The sequence below is a fragment of the Salmo trutta genome, chromosome 26 (assembly GCF_901001165.1).
Source record: "Salmo trutta chromosome 26, fSalTru1.1, whole genome shotgun sequence".
Lineage (NCBI taxonomy): Eukaryota > Metazoa > Chordata > Actinopteri > Salmoniformes > Salmonidae > Salmo > Salmo trutta.
In genome coordinates, this window is record NC_042982.1 from 17,714,124 (window position 1) to 17,738,386 (window position 24,263).

At 48.1% G+C, this 24,263-nt stretch overlaps 3 protein-coding genes across 22 annotated transcripts in view; all 3 read right to left on the reverse strand.

The window, feature by feature from the left end:
- The window catches only part of LOC115163287 (neurobeachin), a 284,645-nt gene extending 280,935 nt beyond the window's left edge, over window positions 1–3,710 (reverse strand). For 8 of the 11 annotated variants that reach the window (XM_029715039.1, XM_029715037.1, XM_029715044.1 and 5 more), the window contains exon 1: window positions 3,222–3,485. In XM_029715039.1, the coding sequence (XP_029570899.1) occupies window positions 3,222–3,485 (264 nt within the window). Of the gene's footprint in view, window positions 1–3,221 lie in introns of all 11 variants that reach the window. The other 3 variants (XM_029715046.1, XM_029715045.1, XM_029715035.1) reach the window with 1 other exon arrangement.
- A 3,744-nt stretch (window positions 3,711–7,454) lies between these two features.
- LOC115163291 (stAR-related lipid transfer protein 13) overlaps window positions 7,455–24,263 on the reverse strand; it is a 107,719-nt gene continuing 90,910 nt past the window's right edge. For all 4 annotated transcript variants that reach the window (XM_029715048.1, XM_029715049.1, XM_029715052.1 and 1 more), the window contains 10 exons: window positions 18,687–18,750; window positions 13,016–14,427; window positions 12,497–12,667; window positions 12,238–12,397; window positions 11,921–12,119; window positions 11,450–11,663; window positions 10,362–10,476; window positions 9,590–10,086; window positions 9,202–9,378; window positions 7,455–9,063 (listed from right to left, as the gene is read on the reverse strand). In XM_029715048.1, the coding sequence (XP_029570908.1) occupies window positions 8,946–9,063; window positions 9,202–9,378; window positions 9,590–10,086; window positions 10,362–10,476; window positions 11,450–11,663; window positions 11,921–12,119; window positions 12,238–12,397; window positions 12,497–12,667; window positions 13,016–14,427; window positions 18,687–18,750 (3,127 nt within the window). In that variant the 3' untranslated portion in view covers window positions 7,455–8,945. The remainder of the gene's footprint in view (window positions 9,064–9,201; window positions 9,379–9,589; window positions 10,087–10,361; window positions 10,477–11,449; window positions 11,664–11,920; window positions 12,120–12,237; window positions 12,398–12,496; window positions 12,668–13,015; window positions 14,428–18,686; window positions 18,751–24,263) is intronic.
- LOC115163292 (DNA-directed RNA polymerase II subunit RPB1-like) lies at window positions 19,037–24,263 on the reverse strand. Of its 7 annotated transcripts, none has more exons than XM_029715056.1 (5): window positions 22,469–24,263; window positions 21,423–22,385; window positions 20,963–21,088; window positions 20,711–20,836; window positions 19,037–20,628 (listed from the first exon to the last, which is right to left on the reverse strand). In XM_029715056.1, exons 1-5 carry the CDS (start codon window positions 22,592–22,594, stop codon window positions 19,912–19,914), a joined length of 2,058 nt encoding a protein of 685 aa, XP_029570916.1. In that variant the 5' UTR covers window positions 22,595–24,263; the 3' UTR covers window positions 19,037–19,911. The 7 variants fall into 7 exon arrangements, with proteins under 7 accessions (XP_029570916.1, XP_029570915.1, XP_029570914.1 ...); XM_029715055.1 differs by having other exon boundaries at window positions 19,037–20,360; window positions 20,487–20,628; window positions 20,711–21,088; XM_029715054.1 differs by having other exon boundaries at window positions 19,037–20,192; window positions 20,277–20,628; window positions 20,711–21,088.

The window sequence follows — 24,263 nt, forward strand, 5'->3', positions numbered from 1 at the left end:
AGTGCACTATATAGGGTGCCATTTGGGACATAGCCCTAGTCTAGATCGAGGGATGGCCAACTTCAGTTCTCAGCCATATTTAACCTTTTATTTTAACTAGGCAAGTCAGTTAAGAACAATTGATTTTTCACAATGACAGCCTAGGAACAGTGCCTTGTTCAGGGGCAGAATGACAGATTTTTTACTTGTCAGCTCGGGGATTTGATCTAGCAAACTTTCGGTTACTGGCCCAACGCTCTAACCACTTCGGCTACCTGCCCCCCAAAATACCCTAGTTATTCATAACACTAGCTAGATTCAACATGCCAGTCCATATGTTCAGGATGCATGTACACATCAAGATAATGTGTACAAGGTTTTTACAAGGCCTCACACGATAGATCACAATGGTCGAGTTCCTTCCCAATTACATTGCAGATACATGCAAGATCTTACAATGCCTGGATAGGTACTGTATTTTTAACATATCAGCTAACCACATCACATGATATTACCCTCTGATGCCCGACTGCATAGTCGATGATGATGACATAGCACGCAACCATTGGTTGACTCAATGCAACGCCTGCAAATCTAGTCGGGCAGGAACTTGACCTATATCTCTCCTCCCCTCCTACTCCACATCTTCCTACTCCTCCTTTCATCCACTCATCATTGTCAACCTGATCCTACTTGACTCTGCTCTCTGTCTCTCCACGTCTCTCTCTCCATTGTTCTGTAATTAGACTGGTCTCTGTTCAGAGTCCTGACCCTCTGAATCATTCATTCATACATACATACATGAGAGACACGATTAGCATTATATTAGCATTATGCTAAAATGTTCCCTCCATCCCACTGTCTCTCTCCAATTGAGACCGTGCTGCTACGGTATGTGGTCATCCAACCTCAAGTGAACTGTGGGGATATGAATCACAGACAGATGCAGCCCTGCACACTCATATGTTGCGTCCCAAATAGCCCTCTATTCTCTTTATAGTATACTGGTCAAAAGTAGTCCACTGTATCAGGAATAGGGTGCCATTTGGAATGCATGCTACATCTCTACCCTAGCCAGCTTGTGTCTGTTTTCCATTACAGCAATCACCTTTTTAGATTCCATTTTTGCTCTTTAACAATCCCTAATTGAGAGTTATGCTATTCATTCTAGTTCTCATGTACTGTAGTTTGTCCTGCCTGATGACAGAGACGTGTTAATGGAACCATTCGTTAGAGAGGAGACATTACTCAGAAAGAAATGGAATGTTCTCGATACAGAACAGTTCATCATCATACACACTGTTTCATCATACCAGGGGCACATTAAAAACACACCTCCTGACATGCAGCACTAAAAACCATCACATGAAACACAGTATGTTCACACATGGAACTCTATTCCTATTGTTCACTACTTTTGACCATAGGGCTCTGGTCAAACATAGTGCACTATATAGGAAATAGAGTGCCATTTGAGACTCAACTACAATTTCCACTTCTACAAGGAGTTGATGGATGATGGTTAATAAAGACAGATTTTCCATTCAACACATCTCTCTACAAATGAAAGCTATCATATGAAACAACTATAGCCTAGTAGGACTAATATTTCACCATTTACCCAGATATATTAGACAGGAAGCCTAAGAGGCCAAATGGGAACTATTAGTGAAATTTGATGATTGAATGGACTGGTTCCATCTTCATACCTGCAACAGCTACCACTAAGGTTGCCTCTTATGCTTCTACACCTGCATTGCTTGCGGTTTGGGGTTTTAGGCTGGGTTTCTGTACAGCACTTTGTGACATCGGCTGATGTAAAAAGGGCTTTATAAATACATTTGATTGATTGATTGATTGATTGGTGAAGTCTGAACTAGGCATCAGCCACAGTTAGGCTTTACTGTTACTACCAGCCTTCACTAGCCAATGTCCACCTAAAGTAGTTATACGCACATCTATGTCAAATCAATCAATCAAATATATTTTATAAAGCCATTATTACATCAGCATCTATTGAAGACATAGCCATGTTATTGTACTACAGAGGAATCTTCCCCATTGAAAATGATCACAGTTTAGTCTCAATTTCACACTGAGTGCCAAGTTCAACTCCACTAAGCTGAAGCCTGTTGACAGATTGGTCTATCTCCTGTAAACATTCATATCATGTTTCCAATCTGAGCTACTGCCATCCCTGTGGTCCATATGGTCATGATAATGGATTGTATTGTGGTGGCTGATACAGTATTGTGAAAGAGCTATGCTCACCACAGAGCAAAAGGGTCAAGTAAGTCTGTGAACACCATGGCATGAGTCTGCATCTGATGCAGAGGGGCTGTAGACATGTGTCAGTGTGCTGGGGCTATCTGGTGTGTTTCTTGTTCCCCTGGTGATCACAGAGCATACAGGTGGAATGGGTCTAGCAGCCAGACCACAGCAGCACAAATCTCTGCCCTGTACAAACAGACACATGCATGAACACACAGACAGACAGACATACAGACAGACACACCCCACTGGGCACAGACGTCAGTTTAACATCTAGTTTTGATTTACATTTCGTTGAGTTGTCAATTGAGTTGTGAATTCAATGTCAAATCAACAACAAATGTCACCATGTCATTGGATTTAGGTTAAAAACTTGGGTGAAAAAAAAATGAAATTCACTTACATTGATGACTTTTTGCAAATTCTATCAGTTTTCCCAACATGATTCAACGTCACTTTTATTTTTGGGGTTGAAATCACGTGGAAACAACGTTGGTTCAACCAGTTTTTGCCCAGTGCTGAACCTTCTGTGGTCCCATCCACCCCATCATGTATCTGATCTGGGCATCATGTATCTGATCTGTGTGTTCTAAATATTGCAAATGGGTCATGTTATGTTAGTAGTCATCTTCAGATGTTGAAGTGTTGTCTAACAAGCACAAACTCAAATGAGGAAACAGTCACACTACATAAGAGTTCAGAGTAATGCCTCAATCCCCAATAAGAATGAACCCCATCTCTAATAACACCCTATCTGTAATCTCTAGTTACAGGGTCTCTAGACTACAATATCAGACCTGTACAGAACAGAACACATGCAGCAGCTGCAACCCCCGTTTTGCCAGGCATCGAGTCATCCACTGAGACCCGTACCCTTTATTATGGTGCTACAATGTAGCGCTCTGTGCGTGTTGATGATGTTGTGTTACATGTGTAAGATGCTGTTGCTGATATGGTTTATATTTCCTTACCAGGTTGAGCACAGTCTCCACGATATCCCTGTTGCTAACCTCCCCCACCTGGATCAATCCGATCAGAACCGCGAATTTCATCTTGATATTCCGGATGGGCACCTGCGGGTTGATTATCCCGCCCGGTAGAACCATCGAACCCGAGCCAGATACCATTATTTTCCCGGTACCTGAGCACCCTTGCTGCCCATGACCCGGGGGGATTTCACGGTCCGAAAGAGACACAGCTCCCGGCATCTTCACCGCCGGCCTCTCACTTGTCATGTCCTTTCAACCAGATCGATATCACCTGCTTTAATCGCTGTTCAACTGCATCAATTAATTAGGATACAAAATAGAAGATTCTGGAAGAGCCTGACGAAAGGGAAACCCCTATATTGTTTACATCCACTCTCTCTGCCGTGCGCGAATAGGAACCGCAATCTGGTAATCATTTACTGAGGGTAGAACGAGCAGTGTCCTTCCCTGTACGCAGACGTCTTCTGTTAATCTGAACAGATTGAAGCTGAACAGCGCCGCAACCGCTGCAGGGTCTCCAGGCTATAGCTCGGTCATGTTGCCCCCTGCCTGCGGGAAGAAGCGCGTCACATGAGGTGTATGTAATCTTAGGAGAGAATACTTTAAAGGGATTCAACAAAGCCTTTACAGTTGAATTGGTTGTGAATCAGTCCATCTTTGTTGTTTTATTGCTGTCTAAACTTCATTTATCAAAGCAGTAGCCAATAGAAGGGAGGAAAAGATTACTCAAAGGTTTTTTAGTGAAAGCGCCAGTAACACAATAGAGAAGGCACCTTATTAAAGATTAGATTGTGAAAAGCTTTGCGGGTAGTTTGAATAATTGTTTTATTACAGGTAGCCTAAATACAAGTGGCACTCTGTTTCTCTTTATAGTCCACTAGGCTCTGGTCAAACTTGCACTAAATAGGGTGCCGTTTGCGACTCATTCTCTGAGTTATATGAGTCATACAATGGGAGGACGCTACTCTTACCATTTCTTTTTACTTCCAGACAGCTTCAAATCATTAGAATAAATAATTTGAATTAATCACCCTTATTCCTTGTGTAATTTCTGCACAAACTACACAAAACTACACACACAGAGAGAGAAGAGAGAAAGAGAAGACACACGCACGCACGCACACACACACGGGTAAGGCTGTCTACTTGTCTTTTATTTCATTATGTAAATAGGACTCCTGGTGTCTCGCAGCTCGTTGAACAGTCTGTAGATGTGGAAGTGACCTTGGAGAGTCTTCCTGCAGAACTACAGAAGAACAGACAGAACCGAAATAACAGGTTTGGGGGAAGTTACTAATATTTTGTCCCCAATGGCACCCTATTTCCTATATAGTGCACCTCTTTTGACCAGGGCCCATGGGGTTCTGGTCAAAAGTAGTGTACTATGTAGGGAATAGGGGCCACTTGGGATGGGACCCTGGTCAAAGTAATGCACTATATAGGGAATAGAGTGGCATTTGGGATGCCAAATAAATCTGTAACCTTATGAATCCAGTCTGTTTGATGAAGCTGTATTGTTCAGAAATCAGATGATGCTATCTAGTGGATAAATGAATACATTATTTAAGTGAAGATGGGAGGAAACTATATATATGGTCCAATCCCAAATCAACCCCTAGAACAGGGGTGTCAAACTTCATTCCAAGGATGGCCGAGTGTCTAGGTTATTGATTTTTCCTTTCAATTCAGACCTAGACAACCAGGTGAGGGGAGTTCCTTACTCATTGCTGACCTTAATTAACCAATCAAGAACAAGGGAGGAGCGAAAACCCGCAGACACTTGGCCCTCCGTGGAATTAGTTTGACACGTGTGCCCTATGCACTTGATTGGTGTATGCAGTATGGTGAAACATGCACCTAGCCTATCAGAGTGCAAGTTGGAGCTATTACCATATTTCTCTGCCAGTAAAATCCTCTCATATCGCCACAAGTGCACAGGGCATAGGGTCTAGGGGTCAATTTGGGATAAGCCATCTTTTGTGATCCCTCCATCATTAATCTGATTATTTCAATAAAACACATTCCGTATGTATGAAACACAAATTAAAAATGAACAACCCTGAGTTGAGAGATAAACAGACCGAAGGTTGTAATACACAGTATGACCACCAGGGAGCAACAACATCCTGTAAATAATAAATAATAATCATAATTTGGTGGGTGCTTATATTTGTCCTATTTCACACATGCATAAGTGTGTATTAATACACGTGGGATTTGTAAATAGTTTTTGGGCATATCCTAACTCCCCCTGAGACACCCTCGGAGAGTGGGGTCACAGCCAGGGTCTGCCATTTATCAACGGCGATCCTGGAGAAATTAGGGTTAAGTGCCTTGCTCAAGGGCACATTGGCAGGTTTGTCTTCCACCCTCTAAAAAAATCTGGGTGCTATTTAAAGGAAAAGTTTGGTATCACTCTGTTCTCTCCCTGATTCCATTCCACTATGTGCTCCCAGGCCTCGCTGGTCATTGTGTTCTTTTTTATTTCTTAGATTTTTTTACTCCGTTTTCTCCCCAATTTCGCGGTATCCAATTGGTAGTTACAGTCTTGTCTCATCGCTGCAACTCCCGTACGGACTCGGGAGAGGAAAAGGTTGAGAGGCGTGTGTCCTCCAAAACACAACCCAACCAAGCCGCACTGCTTCTTGACACAATGCCCACTTAACCCGGAATCCAGCCGCACCAATGTGACGGAGGAAACACCGTGCACCTGACAACCGTGTCTGCGTGCAATGTACCCAGCCCGCCACAGGAGTCGCTATTGCGAGATGAGACAAGGAAATCCCTGCCAGCCAAACCCTCCCTTAACTCAGACGATGCTAGGACAATTGTCGCCGCCCCATGGGTCCTCCGGTCGCGGCCGGCTGCGACAGAGCCTGGACTCGAACCCAGAATCTCTACTGGCACAGACCACTGCGCCACTCGGGAGGCCCCGGTCATTGTGTTGTTAACAGAAATAGGGCCAACTCACTGCCCAGTATGCTGCTATAAGGAGACAAGGGGGTTAGAACCCTTCGATGACTAATATAGCTCTAACTTGTCCTGGTCTAAGAGTGAATGGGAGTGTCTGTTCTGATGGAGAGTGCATGGGAGAGAGGTATTCTGACAGACTGGGTCTTGACTTACTTTACTTATTCCTTTCAGCTCCTAGTGGACCAAAGAGCCTCGACGGTGCTCATCTCCAGCTAACTCTTGTTCTGGGCGGTTTTCTTGACCTCATCCCAGGCGGTTTTTGCCTTCTTCATCTCTTCCTCATTCATCCCTCTCCATGTCTTTTTTAGGCAGCCTGTGACTGTGTGTGGTGTTGTGGTATTCGGGAGAGAGGTATGTCAACATGATCTGGTATATTGTTGCTGGCGGTGTCCCTGACATCACATGAGTGTTCTCTATGGTGTGGAACAGCTATGTGGGGTCAGGGGTGAAAGGTCATTAGAATGCTGGGAGGCCAGTAGATTGTTATAGATAGTCTTTTTTGGTTTGGTTAAGACAAATTCCCTGAAGATAAGTTGACTGAGAACAAAATCTCATTTACTGCAACAACCTGGGGAAAAGTTACAGAAGAGAGGGAGAGGAGGGGTGATGAATGAGCCAATTCAAAGCTGGGGATGATTAGGTGGCCATGATGGAAATTTTGCCAGGACACGGGGGTTAACTGTTACGATAAGTGCCCTGGATCTTCAGTGACCACAGAGTCAGCACACCTGTTTAACGTCCCATCTGAAAGACAGCACCCTACACAGGGCAATGTTCCCAATCACTACCCTGGGGCATTAGGATCAGTTTTTTACTTATTTTTACCAAAAGAAAGTTTGACTGGCCCTCCAACACCACTTTCAGCAGCATCTGGTCTCCCATCCAGGGACCAACCAAGATTGACCCTGCTTAGCTTCAGAGGCAAGCCAGCTGTTGGATGCAGGGTGGTATAGAGTAAAGGCTTAGAATGCATCCCACATGGCACCAAACCAGGACTTTGGTCAAAAGTAGTGCACTATGTAGTGAATAGTGTGCCATTTGGGATGTGAAGTAGAGAACACACCATGTGAGGTGAGGTGTTGACTAGTGGAACATACAACTTTGAAAATAAACAAACTGCAAGTGGAGTGAAAAGAGAGCGACTTTCAATTAAGCAAATTCCATTCGAGAAATTAAGTTTCTATTCTAATCCATTCTAATTGCATTTGTCTGTGTAAAAATAATAAACACGCAATATAAACGTTTCATTTTTTTTTTTTACGTTGTTTAATTAAAAAATCTGGTCTCTGGAACTAAACTGAAGCTCAGTCCAGCCAGCTCTCTACAGCAGGTCTGGAGATCAAACCTGAGTCACATGGGCTCTGTCCCAAATGGCATCCTATTCCCTATATAGTGCACTACTTTTGACCAGAGCCCTAGGTGGGTTCTTTTAAAAAGTGGTGCACTATATAGGATATAAGGTGCCATTTAGGATGCAGACATAGTTTTCAACCTTAAACACTAAGGTCATATAGAATAACATTACAGCCATTCAGACACACACAGCACTGTTAAAGCCCAGTAAAACCAGTTTACAGATTAGTACCGTATGAATTACAATAACAATGACACAATGCAGGAATCAATATATAAGTTGTAGCATTAAGCCTTTCAAATATACAGTATATACAGCTAGTATGCTTGTATGTATGTTTTCACACACACAGATATATACAGACACATGCGTGCACACACAGCATATCTAACATAAAGCATTACATTTTACATGAATCAAATAACATACAGCTTCCCAGAAGCCTTGAAGAGCTTAAATGTCCTAGACATAACTGTAATACTAAATACTAATGGACATTGGGAGCATCATTCTGTTCTCCTTTCGGTCATAATAATACAAATAATAATAATAATAATAGGGTCATTCTAATAATTTTATAATAACATCATAATAACGTCTTAATAACATCCAGCACCTAAGGAGGTCTTCTTGTGTCATTGTGCAGAGAGTCCAGAGAAGCTCCATACTCTCTTCGGTCTCTGTGTTCTGGCATCACATTTCAAGACAGACCAACATGAAAGTTAGCTTTGCACAGTAACAGTAGATCACCTGCTGGGGTTCAACAAACGGTGGTGATTAAACATGTAGAATCGTCAGGAAATAAATAGAAAATGACGACTGATGTTCGGCGGTCAGATGTGATAGGGCTGCCACCCACTGGTTTTAACCAATCGTCAGTATGGTCTATTTTATTCTTTAGCGCTGCAGCTCTGCCTATTGGCTTCAGGACTCTATGAATATATTAATATATACTCCTCTAGCACCAGACATGATTGGCAGGCCATAGAAGGCATGGATGGGTCTAGCACCAGACATGGTTGGCAGGCCATGGAAGGCATGGATGGGTCTAGCACCAGACATGGTTGGCAGGCCATGGAAGGCATGGATGGGTCTAGCTCCAGACATCATTTACTCTAGTGTAACAGATGTCACTGTGCTTCCTCGGTATAGCTTCCTCACTCACAAATCCTACTGGTCCTTGACCAGCATCTTGACAACGTCTTAGCCAACTACGCTACCGAAACGTTAGCAGTTCGATAGCACAGGTGGAGACATTTCAGGCTAGGGAGTGAGGTTACAAATCCAACTCGGTTACACTAGTTCTAGGCTAAGCCAGGTTGGGTCTAGTTCCCTCCAGGTATGTGTGGGTCTAGCTTTAAGGACGGAAGACTCTAATGTCAGATCTTGGTCTCTGGCCCCTCTGTGCTGATTGGTTGGAAGGAGTTGCGAATACGAGCAGCTTCAGCGGCACAGAGGTGACCAAAGGCCTTGTTGTACCACTCTGGACTCCTCCCCCTGGATCAACAACAACACATGGTCAGGTTCAAACAAATCCAACAACAACAACTACAACAATAACAACTACACAATCTTCTGAAAAGAATCAACTATATTTATACAGTATATGCTAAGGTATGTTAGGTGTGGACTCACTTGAGGTCCACCCTGCAGATGTGAGTGAGTCTGGATTTCCCAGAGCCGCAGGGTTCTAGAAGGTAGTTGGACTCTAGAACCACGGCCCTCACCCCACCGACCCGGGGACAGTCCTCATGTTCTACAGACACACACACCAATGCACACGTCCCCTTGGGAAGGTCAGTCCTCCACGACCTGACAGAAAGAGAGACAGAAAGAGGCAGACAGAGTCAGCGTCATTCAGTACAGACAGGTAGAACAGACAGGGCTTTATGTTGATGTGTGCTCTACAGAAATAACAAACATAGCAGTTAACATGCTCTTGGGTATTCACCTTTCCTCTAAGTTGAAATGTAAATGTCAAAATTCTAAATACAAACGCGCACACGCAAACCCACACACTCACCGTAGGACCAGGAAGTCTCTGCTAGGGTGTGGGGGCATGCGGTTGAGGACATAGTGGAACATCTCAGTGTATCTGTCCAGAGTCTCAGCTACCTTCCACTGTAGCAGGTCCACATCCCACAGGTGGCGCTCTCGCAGCACGCGGTTCAACAAAACCGAGGGAGGGGCCTCCACTTCCACCGCCACACGCCACCGCCGCAAAGGGTTCCCATCACCCACCTTCTTACAGTAGAGCTCAGTGTTGTCTGAGCTGGTGCAGGACACCCAGCCCTTAGCCTTCTCTCTGACCTCCTTCAGGAGCTCCTGGAGCCTGCTCTCTACGTAGCTCTGGTACAGGTTCTGCGGTCTGGTCTCTGTGTGTGTCTGGCAGGGTCTGGCCTCTGTCTGGTAGGACGCATCGTCCTCCTCCTGCTGTCTACAGAGCTCCTCTAAGGTGGGAGCGTGAAGGTCCGCCTCCACGTACGAGTTCCTGGACTGAGTCACCATCTCGTGGGGAATCTGATTGGTCAGAGAAGAAAGATCAATCAGAGATCAGGTCGCAATGGATAAGAGTGTCTGATAAATGACAAAACATGTTTTTAAATGGTGCAAGATAACACTTAAAAGGCTGAAGGAATAATGCTTTATATCTTACCTGTCAGCAGGTATGAGCCTTTATAATGTTTTATAATGAGACTTATAACATTTTATGACATCCAATGTATCTAAGGCATCTTAGTAGCATTGTTGATTACTAATGAAGTATTCTACTGTATTCTATTCAGGTCTATTACCTCAAACAGTCGGTTGCACTCTATGATCATGTGGGCGAGTCCCTGCGTCGCAGCAAGGTTCTCATTCAGGTCCTTCTGGTCGGGGCGTCCTGTTGTGTACTTCCTCTGCATGGCCCTGAGGATCATGATTAACAGTTACTAACACAGCAGAGGATCATGGGTAATGAGACAATTATGAACACAGCAGCTAGAGTCCATCAGCCGAGGTGCCAAATGAACGCATTAACCTTTTCCCTCTCTCCCACTGAATACAGCTAGTTAATCTCCCTCCCAACCCACCCTCTCTCTCCTGTCCTTCCTTCCCCGCCATCCTCTCCCTCTCTCTCCACTCCCTCCTCCCTGCCATCCTCTCCCTCTCTCTCCCTCCTCCCCGCCATCCTCTCCCTCTCTCTCCTCTCGGTCATCTCAACATCTCTCTCTGCATGCTATCCCTTTGATCCTGTAATCCTAAAAGAATCAGTTCCACCAGTTAGTTAAATGAGAGGTTTCTGTTTGTACACAGCGTGATGTCATAAAACACAGTGTTTTAAAGAGTACCCTGGAACTCCAGAACCTTCTTAATAAAAACAGGCCAGAACCAAATGGCCAGTCTACTGTAGTTAGTTATTCCACTGTAGTTGAACCCCTGATGCCTGAGCCAGACTCCCACCTGGTTAACATCAGTCTTCATAGAGACCTAGTTAGGAGGACATCATCACTGGTGAGTCTAAAAGGAGGGCATACTGTATATAGGATCATTATTTATTATAGGGCACAGCAAGGTGACCCAAATACAAGACCCCGTGGGTTATAGTTGTATCAGTCCATTATACACACTGTTGAAGGAACAGTCCATGGTGCCTCGTTTGGTCTTACTTTAGAGCTGATAAGGTGATGTACCGGTGTGTGTGTGTGTCTATGTGTGTGTGTGTGTGTGTGTGTGTCTATATGTGTGTGTCTATATGTGTGTGTGTGTATATGTGTGTGTGTGTGTGTCTATATGTGTGTGTATATGTGTGTGTGTATGTGTGTGTGTGTGTGTGTGTCTATATATGTGTGTGTGTGTGTGTGTGTGTGTATATGTGCGTGTGTGTGTGCGTGTAGTGTACCTGGGTGAGAGGTTGTCCTTCTTCAGGATGTTGAGGTGGAACAGGGATGGGGCCAGACACACAGCGATGTTCATGGGAGTCATCTGGTTCTCCTCCACAGAGGAAGTAACATCAGACAGGAAGCAGAGCAGCATCTGGAGCACCTCCCTGTTTTCGTCTGACATCAGCATGATGGCCGTCTGCACAGCCTGCAACCGCTGGTCCTTAGGAACATCTGGAGGAGAGGGAGGAAGGGATAGAGGGAGGGATGAATAGAAGGAGGAGAGGACAGGAGAGGAGAAGAGAGGAGAGAGAGGGAATGAGAGTGAGACAGAGATAGTGGTTGAAATTTCCAACCATGTGAGAGATACCGTAGTATGATTTGTCTGTGTGTGTGTGTGTGTGTGTGTGTGTGTGTGTGTGTGTGTGTGTGTGTGTGTGTGTGTGTGTGTGTGTGTGTGTGTGTGTGTGTGTGTGTGTATCAGTCCTTACACTGGTAGATGTGTAGGAAGGTCTCTCCCAGCTTGCTGGTCAGTAGAGGTTCAGGCAGGTCTCTGAAGAACTGTTTGACCATGTCTGCTACGTCGTACGCTGACTGGTCCTCGTAGCTGACATCATCAGGAGACGACTCATTCATCTGCCTCAGCGCCTGGATACGAGACTTCACACCAGACTTACGGAACAGGCCCACCTACAGACGGAGTAGAGCAGAACGTTCAGACAGACAGACAGACCTGGTCCAGACACTGACAGACTGACCGGTTCTACAGAGAGAGAGACTGACAATCTACAGACTACTGACAGTCTACCTGGTCTAGACACTGGCTCCTGAGGTATCGGAGGGCCTGCTGCAGACTGAGGGGGAGGGGCTGACCAGAGCGCTGGACGTGAACGATCAGAGGAACACCAAACACATTCTTGTCCTTGTAGTCTGGAACCTTCATCCTCTTCATGAACTTTGGAACCGACCTGACAGAGAGACAACACAGGATGAGTCCCATGTCTACTCACACACAGGAATAGGGTGCAGCCTTGACAAGCTTATCTTGAATGATTGATTGTACTCACCAGGTCCATCCGTGTTTGTTGGACATGGAGTATTTCTCCATGATGGCAGTGAGGCGGAGGAGAGAGAACTTCTGCAGAAGGCTGAGCTGGCCTGCTGATTGGTTGGTGATCTGGAGCGAGGCCACTGAGTGGCTGAGCCGGTTGGACATCTGGAAGCTGGGCCATCGCAGACTAATGCCAGAGAGAGAGAGGACAACAGTTAGTATACGTTCCAAATTGCACCCTATTCCCTATATAGTGCACTACTTTTGACCAGATCCCCATAGTGCACCTTTTCCCTGCATACTGTCCTATGTAGGGAATAGAGTGCCATTTGGGATGCAAGCTTGGACAATGTCAACTTGAAGATTTGTAAATGTATCAAACTACTGAAACTGGCCACAAATCATTCACTAGACTTCACCTCTAAAAGGCGGACGTTTTGAGTATTATTAAGTATTTAGCACTGTCAGTATGGAAATAACTACAAGGTACTAAACACTGAGATGTTAATAATAATTTGAGGACTATGATTCTTACCGGTTGGGTCTGGTTAGTGATGCTCCCACCCCTGAGTCCCTCCTCTCTCTGTGTCCTGTACAGTGAGTCTCAATGAGGGACACGCCGTCTCTGTCCCCGTCACTGGATGTGCTCTGTCCCTCCAAAACAGACGTCCCCTCAAAGTCCAGTGTGATCTGGCTGGATGACTTCAGACCTGCAGGCTGGATCCCCTGTCCATCCAGGCCTGCAGAGGGCAGAATGTTCTTAGACCAGTGGTCCACTATCTGCTGCAGGCCGTTGACGTGCTGCAGGATGTCATCCAGGTGGGGGAACAGGTCTTCCTTCTCCAGGTCCAGCAGGTCTCCAGTAGAGGCATAGAGGTGAGACCCAGGGACGTTGTCGTACACACTGATCCTACTGCCCCGCGGGCAGAACTGGGTGAGCGGGCGGTGGTAGAACTCCCTCGGGTTAGAGGTAGGGTGGGGATTGGACTGGGGCTCCAGGGGGTTGACGTTGTCACTGTGCCAGGGGACAGAGGCCCCCAGGGTGGGGGAGAGGCTCTCTATGGACAGGGCCTTGGGGAAGGTGCCAGGCTTGTGGTCTTTGGGGATGTGGACCACCAGGTCCTCGTAGGAGCGGAACTCGTTACGCTGATTGTGTTCGGCCACGCCCCTCTTCCCCTGGGCCACGCCACTGATCTGCTGAAGGCTGGAGAACACGGCCAAGTCCTCCAGATACATGCCACTGCGCTTGGCGTCGGACCGGTCCGTCCGCTGGGAGTGGGGCTTCCTCTCCTTCAGACTGGGGGAGGAGACAGTGCTGCCGCTGGAGTGGCTGCCCTCGCTGCTGGAGGGGCACTGGGGGGTTAGCCCTAGGATTGGTCCCCCAGTGGGTACCTCCGCCCCCGACCCGTCCCCATTGGTGATCTCCACGCAGCGCAGCGTCTTCAGGGCCTGCGGCTCTGTCTGCAGTACCGGAGCGCTGATCACCAACTTCTTGCAATGCCCCCTACCCAGCGTGCCCCGGGAACGTAGCGTCTCCATGCGATGCAGGAAGTCCTTGGCTCGGGTCCGTCCGGCGCGGCCGTTTTTGGCGGGCAGCGAGCCATAGTAGGGGAGGTGCTTAGGGAGGTGTGGTAGGGTAAGGGAGGTGGAGTCAGGTTCGGGCATGGCTGCAGAGTCGTAGTAGTTCCGGTTAGAGCAGTCTGAGTCCTCTGTGCTCACAGCCTGGTGGCCACTCCCCCCACTGCTCTCACTGTGGAGAGATGAGACCTCTGGTTCGCTGAGGTCAGTTAGAACACTCTCGCTACTGGTGGTGGTCTGCAGGCCCCGCCCCTCCCCCTCCCTGGGACTCTGCCCCTCCCCCTTTAGTCTGGACCAGCGGCGGCTCGTACACTCAAACGTCCATCTGTCACTGATGGCAAACAGGTCCTCCTCATCAGAGTCTTCACTCTGAATACACAGGAAGACAACACAAAATCAATTATCAACACATGATCACCTAGTCAGGTAGAAATCTAAACCTGTTAACAGTTACATAAACACACTCATCCGAGTCTTCCCTCTGGACACACAGGAAGGGAGAAGACACATAGCGCTGTCAGTACACTGTTATCAACACATGGTAACAAGATACAATCCGACTGATTGGTTGTAGTTATAAGCTGATGGGACAGCTGTATCTAGATATTGTGAGATCTGTGAGGGTGTGACATCACAGCCTGTCTGTATCTGTATCTGTTCCAGGAAGGAGAGGCAAATGTCATCTGCGTTTTTTTCCAAACAGTAAAAAACAGAGCCAGAGGATGTGTCTGTTCAGTTATAATCACATTACAGTTCTATATCGATCACATAATCATGACGATATAACAGCACTTATCTGGTTCTACAGCCATAAATAAACCAATAGGAAACATCCTGAAGCCTAGAGGGGCTTCCCTCCACACTGAAGGAAGAGGTGATTTGTCCCAAATGGCACCCTATTCCTTATAGTACACTTCTTTTGATCAGGGCACTGGTCAGAAGTAGTACACTCTTTAGGGAATACAACAATGGACAGATCTCACATATCACAGGATCTGAGTTAGAGGGATGGAAGGATAGAGGATAGAGGGATGGAAGAATAGAGGGATGGAAGGATAGAGGGATGGAAGGATAGAGGGATGGAAGGATAGAGGGATGGAAGGATAGAGGATGGAAGGATAGAGGGATGGAAGGATAGAGGGATGGAAGGATAGAGGGATGGAAGGATAGAGGGATGGAAGGATAGAGGGATGGAAGAATAGAGGGATGGAAGGATAGAGGATAGAGGGATGGAAGGATAGAGGGATGGAAGGATAGAGGGATGGAAGGATAGAGAGAGGGATGGAAGGATAGAGGGATGGAAGGATAGAGGGATGGAAGGATAGAGGATAGAGGGATGGAAGGATAGAGGGATGGAAGGATAGAAGGGATGGAAGGATTAGAGGATGGAAGGATAGAGGATGAAGGATGAAGGATAGAGGGATGGAAGGATAGAGGGATGGAAGGGATAGAGGGATGGAAGGATAGAGGATAGGAGGGATGAGAGGATAGAGGGATGAAGGATAGAGGGATGGAAGGATAGAGGGATGGAAGGATAGAGGGATGGAAGGATAGAGGATAGAGGGATGGAAGGATAGAGGGATGGAAGGATAGAGGGATGGAAGGATAGAGGGATGGAAGGATAGAGGATAGAGGGATGGAAGGATAGAGGGATGGAAGGATAGAGGGATGGAAGATAGGGATGGAAGGATAGAGGGATGGAAGGATAGAGGATAGAGGGATGGAAGGATAGAGGGATGGAAGGATAGAGGGATGGAAGGATAGAGGGATGGAAGGATAGAGGGATGGAAGGATAGAGGATAGAGGGATGGAAGGATAGAGGGATGGAAAGGATAGAGGGATGGAAGGATAGAGGGATGAAAGGATAGAGGGATGGAAGATAGAGGGATGGAAGGATAGGATAGAGGGATGGAAGGATAGAGGTCTGAAGGATAGAGGATAGAGGGATGGAAGGATAGAGGGGAAATGAGGATAGAGGGATGGAAGAGGATAGAGGGATGGAAGGATAGAGGGATGGAAGGATAGAGGGATGGAAGGATAGAGGGATGGAAGAGGGATGGAAGGAGAGGATAGAGGATAGAGGGATGGAAGGATAGAGGATGGAAGGATAGAGGGATGGAAGGATAGAGGATAGAGGGATGGAAGGATAGAGGGATGGAAGGATAGAGGGATGGAAGGATAGAGGGATGGAAGGATAGAGGGATGGAAGAATAGAGGGATGGAAGGATAGAGGATAGAGGGATGGAAGGATAGAGGATGGAAGGATAGAGGATAGAGGGATGGAAGGATAGAGGGATGAAGGATAGAGGGATGGAAGGATAGAGGGATGGAAGGATAGAGGGATGGAAGGATAGAGGATAGAGGGATGGAAGGATAGAGGGATGGAAGGATAGAGGGATGGAAGGATAGAGGGATGTGAGTTAGAGGGATGGAAGGATAGAGGGATGGAAGGATAGAGGATAGAGGGATGGAAGAGGGGGATGGAAGGATAGAGGGATGGAAGGATAGAGGGATGGAAGGATAGAGGAGGGGATGGAAGGATAGAGGGATGGAAGGATAGACGGATGGAAGGATAGAGGATAGAGGGATGGAAGGATAGAGGGATGGAAGGATAGAGGGATGGAAGGATAGAGGGATGGAAGGATAGAGGATAGAGGATGGAAGGATAGAGGGATGGAAGGATAGAGGGATGGAAGGATAGAGGGATGGAAGGATAGAGGATAGAGGGATGGAAGGATAGAGGGATGGAAGGATAGAGGGATGGAAGGATAGAGGGATGGAAGGATAGAGGGATGGAAGGATAGAGGATAGAGGGATGGAAGGATAGAGGGATGAAGGATAAGGATAGAGGATGGAAGGATAGAGGGATGGAAGGATAGAGGATGAGGGATGGAAGGATAGAGGATGAGGATAGAGGGGAGTAAGGATAGAGGGATGGAAGGATAGAGGGATGGAAGGATAGAGGATAGAGGGATGGACGGATAGAGGGATGGAAGGATAGAGGATGGACAGGATAGAGGGATGGAAGATAGAGATAGAGGGATGGAAGGATAGAGGGATGGAAGGATAGAGGGATGGAAGGATAGAGGATGGAAGGATAGAGGGATGGAAGGATAGAGGATAGAGGGATGGAAGGATAGAGGGATGGAAGGATAGAGGATAGAGGGATGGAAGGATAGAGGGATGAAGGATAGAGGGATGGAAGGATAGAGGGATGGAAGGATAGAGGGATGGAAGGATAGAGGATAGAGGGATGGAAGGATAGAGGGATGGAAGGATAGAGGGATGGAAGGATAGAGGGATGTGAGTTAGAGGGATGGAAGGATAGAGGGATGGAAGGATAGAGGATAGAGGGATGGAAGGATAGAGGGATGGAAGGATAGAGGGATGGAAGGATAGAGGGATGGAAGGATAGAGGATAGAGGGATGGAAGGATAGAGGGATGGAAGGATAGACGGATGGAAGGATAGAGGATAGAGGGATGGAAGGATAGAGGGATGGAAGGATAGAGGGATGGAAGGATAGAGGGATGGAAGGATAGAGGATAGAGGGATGGAAGGATAGAGGGATGGAAGGATAGAGGGATGGAAGGATAGAGGGATGGAAGGATAGAGGGATGGAAGGATAGAGGATAGAGGGATGGAAGGATAGAGGGATGGAAGGATAGAGGGTGGAAGGATAGAGGGATGGAAGGATAGAGGATAGAGGGATGGAAGGATAGAGGATGGAAGGATAGAGGATAGAGGGATGGAAGGATAGAGGGATGGAATGATAGAGGGATGGATAGAGGGATGGAAGGATAGAGGGATGGAAGGATAGAGGGATGGAAGGATAGAGGGATGGAAGGATAGAGGGATGGAAGGATAGAGGATAGAGGGATGGAAGGATAGAGGGATGGAAGGATAGAGGGATGGAAGGATAGAGGGATGGAAGGATAGAGGATGGAAGGATAGAGGGATGGAAGGATAGAGGATAGAGGGATGGAAGGATAGAGGGATGGAAGGATAGAGGGGTGGAAGGATAGAGGGATGGAAGGATAGAGGGATGGAAGGATAGAGGGATGGAAGGATAGAGGGATGGAAGGATAGGGGGATGGAAGGATAGAGGGATGGAAGGATAGATGGATGGAAGGATAGAGGGATGAAGGATAGAGGGATGGAAGGTTAGAGGGATGGAAGGATAGAGGGATGGAAGGATAGATGAATGGAAGGATAGAGGGATGGAAGGATAGATGGATGGAAGGATAGAGGGATGGAAGGATAGAGGGATGGAAGGATAGAGGATAGAGGGATGGAAGGATAGAGGGATGGAAGGATAGAGGATAGAGGGATGGAAGGATAGAGGGATGGAAGGATAGATGGATGGAAGGATAGAGGGATGGAAGGATAGAGGGATGGAAGGATAGAGGATAGAGGGATGGAAGGATAGAGGGATGGAAGGATAGATGGATGGAAGGATAGAGGGCTAAGAGGAGGAGTAGTTTTGTGTTGGCCGATATCTTCAGTATCTATTACCATAATACCATAGGAAGGTATACATAATATCCTTGCATTGACTAAAAGTGTTATACATTTATCACTGCGCAACTGAACAGGATCATAATAATAATCATTAAAACCTCTACTTACCTTTTTCTTAGGAAGGTTGACGTCTAGTTTCATAGAGGCACACTTGTTCAAGGTGTTGAGTCGTCTGGAAGAGAAACAAGCCAAATGGATGTAAACAATAACATTATCAGAGTTCATCCTTCTCTCCGAGAGAAGTCACCAGGAATAGACACAGTCAGCCAGCGTAGTTCGATCTGTTCTCCAGTCCAGGAGATAAATGACTGTGGGGCTGACGACTACACAGCCAGGACAGTCCAAACCTAATCATGCCTGCTAACTGTGGCTAATAGCTTAATGGGCAGATGCTCTGGCCTCTCTCTCTCTATCTTCCTGCCTGTCTGTCTGCTTCTGGCCTCTCTCTCTCTATCTTCCTGCCTGTCTGTCTGCTTCTGGCCTCTCTCTCCCTGACAGGGACCTAATTGGTGAAGACTGCTGAGGTCCTGAGGGGCTGAGGGTAGCCTGCTGTGGTAGTCATTAGTCTATTCGCCTGTGGTTCACAGAAATTCTCCAGCAACACCTAACGGACTAGTCTATGTTGCTTCCTCAGCTGCACACAGACTTCTTGTTCGTGCTCCCTCTTAGTCACTCTCCTTCTACCCAGTAGAGTTCATAAACACAAAGGAAACTAAGTCCCTGTTGATATTTTCTGGGCTAACAAGCTCTAAACAGCTCCATAACTGCTAAAGTTGGTTTCAATTCAATCTCACCCACAAGTTGCTAATGTAACAATGGGAATTTACAATATACCTCACAAACAGTAGGAGAATAAGGGTCTGTGGGACAGCTAGTCTGACTGAGAGTAGGAGAGTAAGGGCCTGTGGGACAGCTAGTCTGACTGAGAGTAGGAGAGTAAGGGCCTGTGGGACAGCTAGTCTGACTGAGAGTAGGAGAGTAGGGGTCTGTGGGACAGCTAGTCTGACTGAGAGTAGGAGAGTAAGGGCCTGTGGGACAGCTAGCCTGGCAGAAGGTAGGGGAGTAGGGGTCTGTGGGACAGCTAGCATGGCTGAGAGTAGGGGAGTAGGGGTCTGTGGGACAGCTAGTCTGGCAGAAGGTAGGGGAGTAGGGGTCTGTGGGACAGCTAGCATGGCTGAGAGTAGGGGAGTAGGGGTCTGTGGGACAGCTAGCCTGGCAGAAGGTAGGGGAGTAGGGGCCTGTGGGACAGCTAGCATGGCTGAGAGTAGGGGAGTAGGAGTCTGTGGGACAGCTAGCCTGGCAGAAGGTAGGGGAGTAGGGGTCTGTGGGACAGCTAGCATGGCTGAGAGTAGGGGAGTAGGGGTGTGGGACAGCTAGCATGGCTGAGAGTAGGGGAGTAGGGGTCTGTGGGACAGCTAACATGGCAGAAGGTAGGGGAGTAGGGGTCTGTGGGACAGCTAGCCTGGCAGAAGGTAGGGGAGTAGGGGTCTGTGGGACAGCTAGACTGGCAGAAGGTAGGGGAGTAGGGGTCTGTGGGACAGCTAGCATGGCAGAAGGTAGGGGAGTAGGGGTCTGTGGGACAGCTAGCATGGCTGAGAGTAGGGGAGTAGGGGTCTGTGAGACAGCTAGCATGGCAGAAGGTAGGGGAGTAGGGGTCTGTGGGACAGCTAGCATGGCTGAGAGTAGGGGAGTAGGGGCCTGTGGGACAGCTAGTCTGGCTGAGAGTAGGGGAGTAGGGGTCTGTGGGACAGCTAGCATGGCTGAGAGTAGGGGAGTAGGGGTCTGTGGGACAGCTAGTCTGGCAGAAGGTAGGGGAGTAGGGGTCTGTGGGACAGCTAGCATGGCTGAGAGTAGGGGAGTAGGGGTCTGTGGGACAGCTAGCCTGGCAGAAGGTAGGGGAGTAGGGGCCTGTGGGACAGCTAGCATGGCTGAGAGTAGGGGAGTAGGGGTCTGTGGGACAGCTAGCCTGGCAGAAGGTAGGGGAGTAGGGGTCTGTGGGACAGCTAGCATGGCTGAGAGTAGGGGAGTAGGGGTCTGTGGGACAGCTAGCCTGGCAGAAGGTAGGGGAGTAGGGGTATGTGGGACAGCTAGCATGGCTGAGAGTAGGGGAGTAGGGGTGTGGGACAGCTAGCATGGCTGAGAGTAGGGGAGTAGGGGTCTGTGGGACAGCTAGCATGGCAGAAGGTAGGGGAGTAGGGGTCTGTGGGACAGCTAGCCTGGCAGAAGGTAGGGGAGTAGGGGTCTGTGGGACAGCTAGCCTGGCAGAAGGTAGGGGAGTAGGGGTCTGTGGGACAGCTAGCATGGCAGAAGGTAGGGGAGTAGGGGTCTGTGGGACAGCTAGCATGGCTGAGAGTAGGGGAGTAGGGGTCTGTGAGACAGCTAGCATGGCAGAAGGTAGGGGAGTAGGGGTCTGTGGGACAGCTAGCATGGCTGAGAGTAGGGGAGTAGGGGCCTGTGGGACAGCTAGTCTGGCTGAGAGTAGGGGAGTAGGGGTCTGTGGGACAGCTAGCCTGGCTGAGAGTAGGAGAATAAGGGTCTGTGGGACAGCTAGCATGGCTGAGAGTAGGGGAGTAGGGGTCTGTGGGACAGCTAGCATGGCTGAGAGTAGGAGAGTAAGGGTCTGTGGGACAGCTAGCCTGGCAGAAGGTAGGGGAGTAGGGGTCTGTGGGACAGCTAGCATGGCTGAGAGTAGGGGAGTAGGGGTCTGTGGGACAGCTAGCATGGCTGAGAGTAGGGGAGTAGGGGTCTGTGGGACAGCTAGTCTGGCAGAAGGTAGGGGAGTAGGGGTCTGTGGGACAGCTAGCATGGCTGAGAGTAGGGGAGTAGGGGTGTGGGACAGCTAGCATGGCTGAGAGTAGGGGAGTAGGGGTCTGTGGGACAGCTAGCCTGGCAGAAGGTAGGGGAGTAGGGGTCTGTGGGACAGCTAGCATGGCAGAAGGTAGGGGAGTAGGGGTCTGTGGGACAGCTAGCATGGCTGAGAGTAGGGGAGTAGGGGTCTGTGAGACAGCTAGCATGGCAGAAGGTAGGGGAGTAGGGGTCTGTGGGACAGCTAGCATGGCTGAGAGTAGGGGAGTAGGGGTCTGTGGGACAGCTAGCCTGGCAGAAGGTAGGGGAGTAGGGGCCTGTGGGACAGCTAGCATGGCTGAGAGTAGGGGAGTAGGGGTCTGTGGGACAGCTAGCCTGGCAGAAGGTAGGGGAGTAGGGGTCTGTGGGACAGCTAGCATGGCTGAGAGTAGGGGAGTAGGGGTCTGTGGGACAGCTAGCCTGGCAGAAGGTAGGGGAGTAGGGGTCTGTGGGACAGCTAGCATGGCTGAGAGTAGGGGAGTAGGGGTGTGGGACAGCTAGCATGGCTGAGAGTAGGGGAGTAGGGGTCTGTGAGACAGCTAGCATGGCAGAAGGTAGGGGAGTAGGGGTCTGTGGGACAGCTAGCATGGCTGAGAGTAGGGGAGTAGGGGTTTGTGAGACAGCTAGCATGGCTGAGAGTAGGGGAGTAGGGGTCTGTGGGACAGCTAGTCTGGCTGAGAGTAGGAGAATAAGGGTCTGTGGGACAGCTAGCATGGCTGAGAGTAGGGGAGTAGGGGTCTGTGGGACAGCTAGCATGGCTGAGAGTAGGAGAGTAAGGGCCTGTGGGACAGCTAGCCTGGCAGAAGGTAGGGGAGTAGGGGTCTGTGGGACAGCTAGCATGGCTGAGAGTAGGGGAGTAGGGGTCTGTGGGACAGCTAGCCTGGCAGAAGGTAGGGGAGTAGGGGTCTGTGGGACAGCTAGCATGGCTGAGAGTAGGGGAGTAGGGGTCTGTGGGACAGCTATCTGGCTGAGAGTAGGGGAGTAGGGGTCTGTGGGACAGCTAGCATGGCTGAGAGTAGGAGAGTAGGGGTCTGCGGGACAGCTATCTGGCTGAGAGTAGGGCAGGCTGGCCTATTGTAGAGGTAAATAAGGCAGAGACACTCAGGCCAACAAGCTGCCCTGCCTAAAGCAACAACAACAACAACAACGACAACTACACGAGAGGAAAACATGACAACACATTCCTAACCAATCCCACGAAAAAAGGACAAAATGGTGCTCGATGGAAGTTTTGTGGTGTGACAGTCGTAACGTTTTACCACTCCAGATACTGTCCCATGCAGGGTTTATGTGGATTCAGTGACAGTGAAAAGCCGAAGACGTGCATGTCAATTAAGGCCGGCCTTCGCACCTCTCTGATTCAGAGAGGGTTGGGTTAAATGTGGAAGACGCATTTCAGTTGAATTCAGTTGTACAACTTACTATGTATCCACCTTTCTCTTTCCCTTTCAGATGTAGCAGAGTTAGATGAGGCTAGCCTCCTCCTGCTGCTCTGGAGCCAACAGGATACAGTAGGGCTGGAGGTCTGTGTCCCAAATGGTACCCTTTTCCCTATATAGTAAACTACTTTGACAAGGGCCCATAGAGCTCTAGTTAAACGTATGGCACTATAGGGAATAGGTTGCCATTTCAGGTTAGTTCCCATGATCCTTACAGAAGCTGTTGGAGCCTGTAGAGCCTATAGAGAGTGTTGAGGGCCCCTAACTCCTAAAGACTAAAAAGCTTTGACTATAGAGCATAATAGAGCCTGAATAACCAGGGATCAAAGAGAAAACAGCAGTGGAGAGCGTGACATACTGTATCTATCTGTTCCTCTCAGCTCCATGGTCAGTGTGAAGGGAGGAAGTGTTACTCTGCTCACCACACAGTGACAGGCAGACATTGTCCCTTGGCTCCAGGTGACCATAAAGAAGAGTCGGGGATGGTGTAGGGGGGTGACACTCACAGGGAGAAAGAGTCATAGGGAGGTGGGAGCTGGGAGGCATTGTCTCCAGGGCTAGTTTGGAATGTAGATGAGTTGCTTAAGTGTTGTTTAGCGTCACAGTGTGTTAGGTTGTGAAGGCAGCCCTTCCCTCCTCCTACCTTGGCTTCATCCCAAATAGCACCCTATTCCCTTTATAGTGCACTATTTCGACAAATTCCTATGGGCCCTGGACAAAAGTAGTGCACTATATAAGGAATAGGGTGCCATTTCAGACGCAGCCCTTCTCTCTGCTGACAGTCTCTGGGGAAAGTTTCCATAGGGCAACATGGGGAAGTAAAGGGCTGTTTTGAACCCAATCAGAGACAGTTAATGTCTTGGCATAGCAGAGGGGAAACAATGGTGAGGTTGAGCTTGACTACTAGTCTTGCCAGACAGAAGCAGGTTAAAATGGGCACAGAGGGGTATACAACAAAGCAGTTAGCCAGACAAACAACCAGAAATAACTATTGATTTTCTGGTTCATGAGTCAAGTAGACAATGCCCATTTCAATTTTATCTTAACATAAAATAAAAAGTTATTTCACTATATTTAAGTTAGCTGGCTAACGCATTGATCTTACTTTGCAGCATACCCCTCTGGTCTGCCAGGTTGGCTAATCTGTTGTGTTGTTGTTTTTTTCTGTGACATCTGTTTAGTGAAGGACTCACTAAGATGTGTGACGTGCTTGTTGTTCACAGTGATTATCGCTCTGTCAGTTTAAGCGATGTAGATCCATTTCACGTCCCTGAGGCTCAAACACTCAGCTCTCTCTGGCGTTACCTTACCGACTGTCATACAATCTCACACATTCAACGTCAACTGAATGACACTGCAATCGGTATGGAAGCAGTATGGAAAGTCCAACCAGGTTTAATCC

Coding starts and splice junctions, on each gene's coding strand:
- LOC115163292 (XM_029715053.1), bottom strand. CDS start 22,594: ATGTTTTCCTCTCGTGTAGTTGTCGTTGTTGTTGTTGTTGTTGCTTTA. Junction 21,089..21,422: donor ACTCCCCTACTCTCAGCCAT/GCTAGCTGTCCC, acceptor ACTCTCAGCCAG/GCTAGCTGTCCCACAGACCC. Junction 20,629..20,710: donor ACTCCCCTACTCTCAGCCAT/GCTAGCTGTCCC, acceptor ACCTTCTGCCAG/GCTAGCTGTCCCACAGACCC.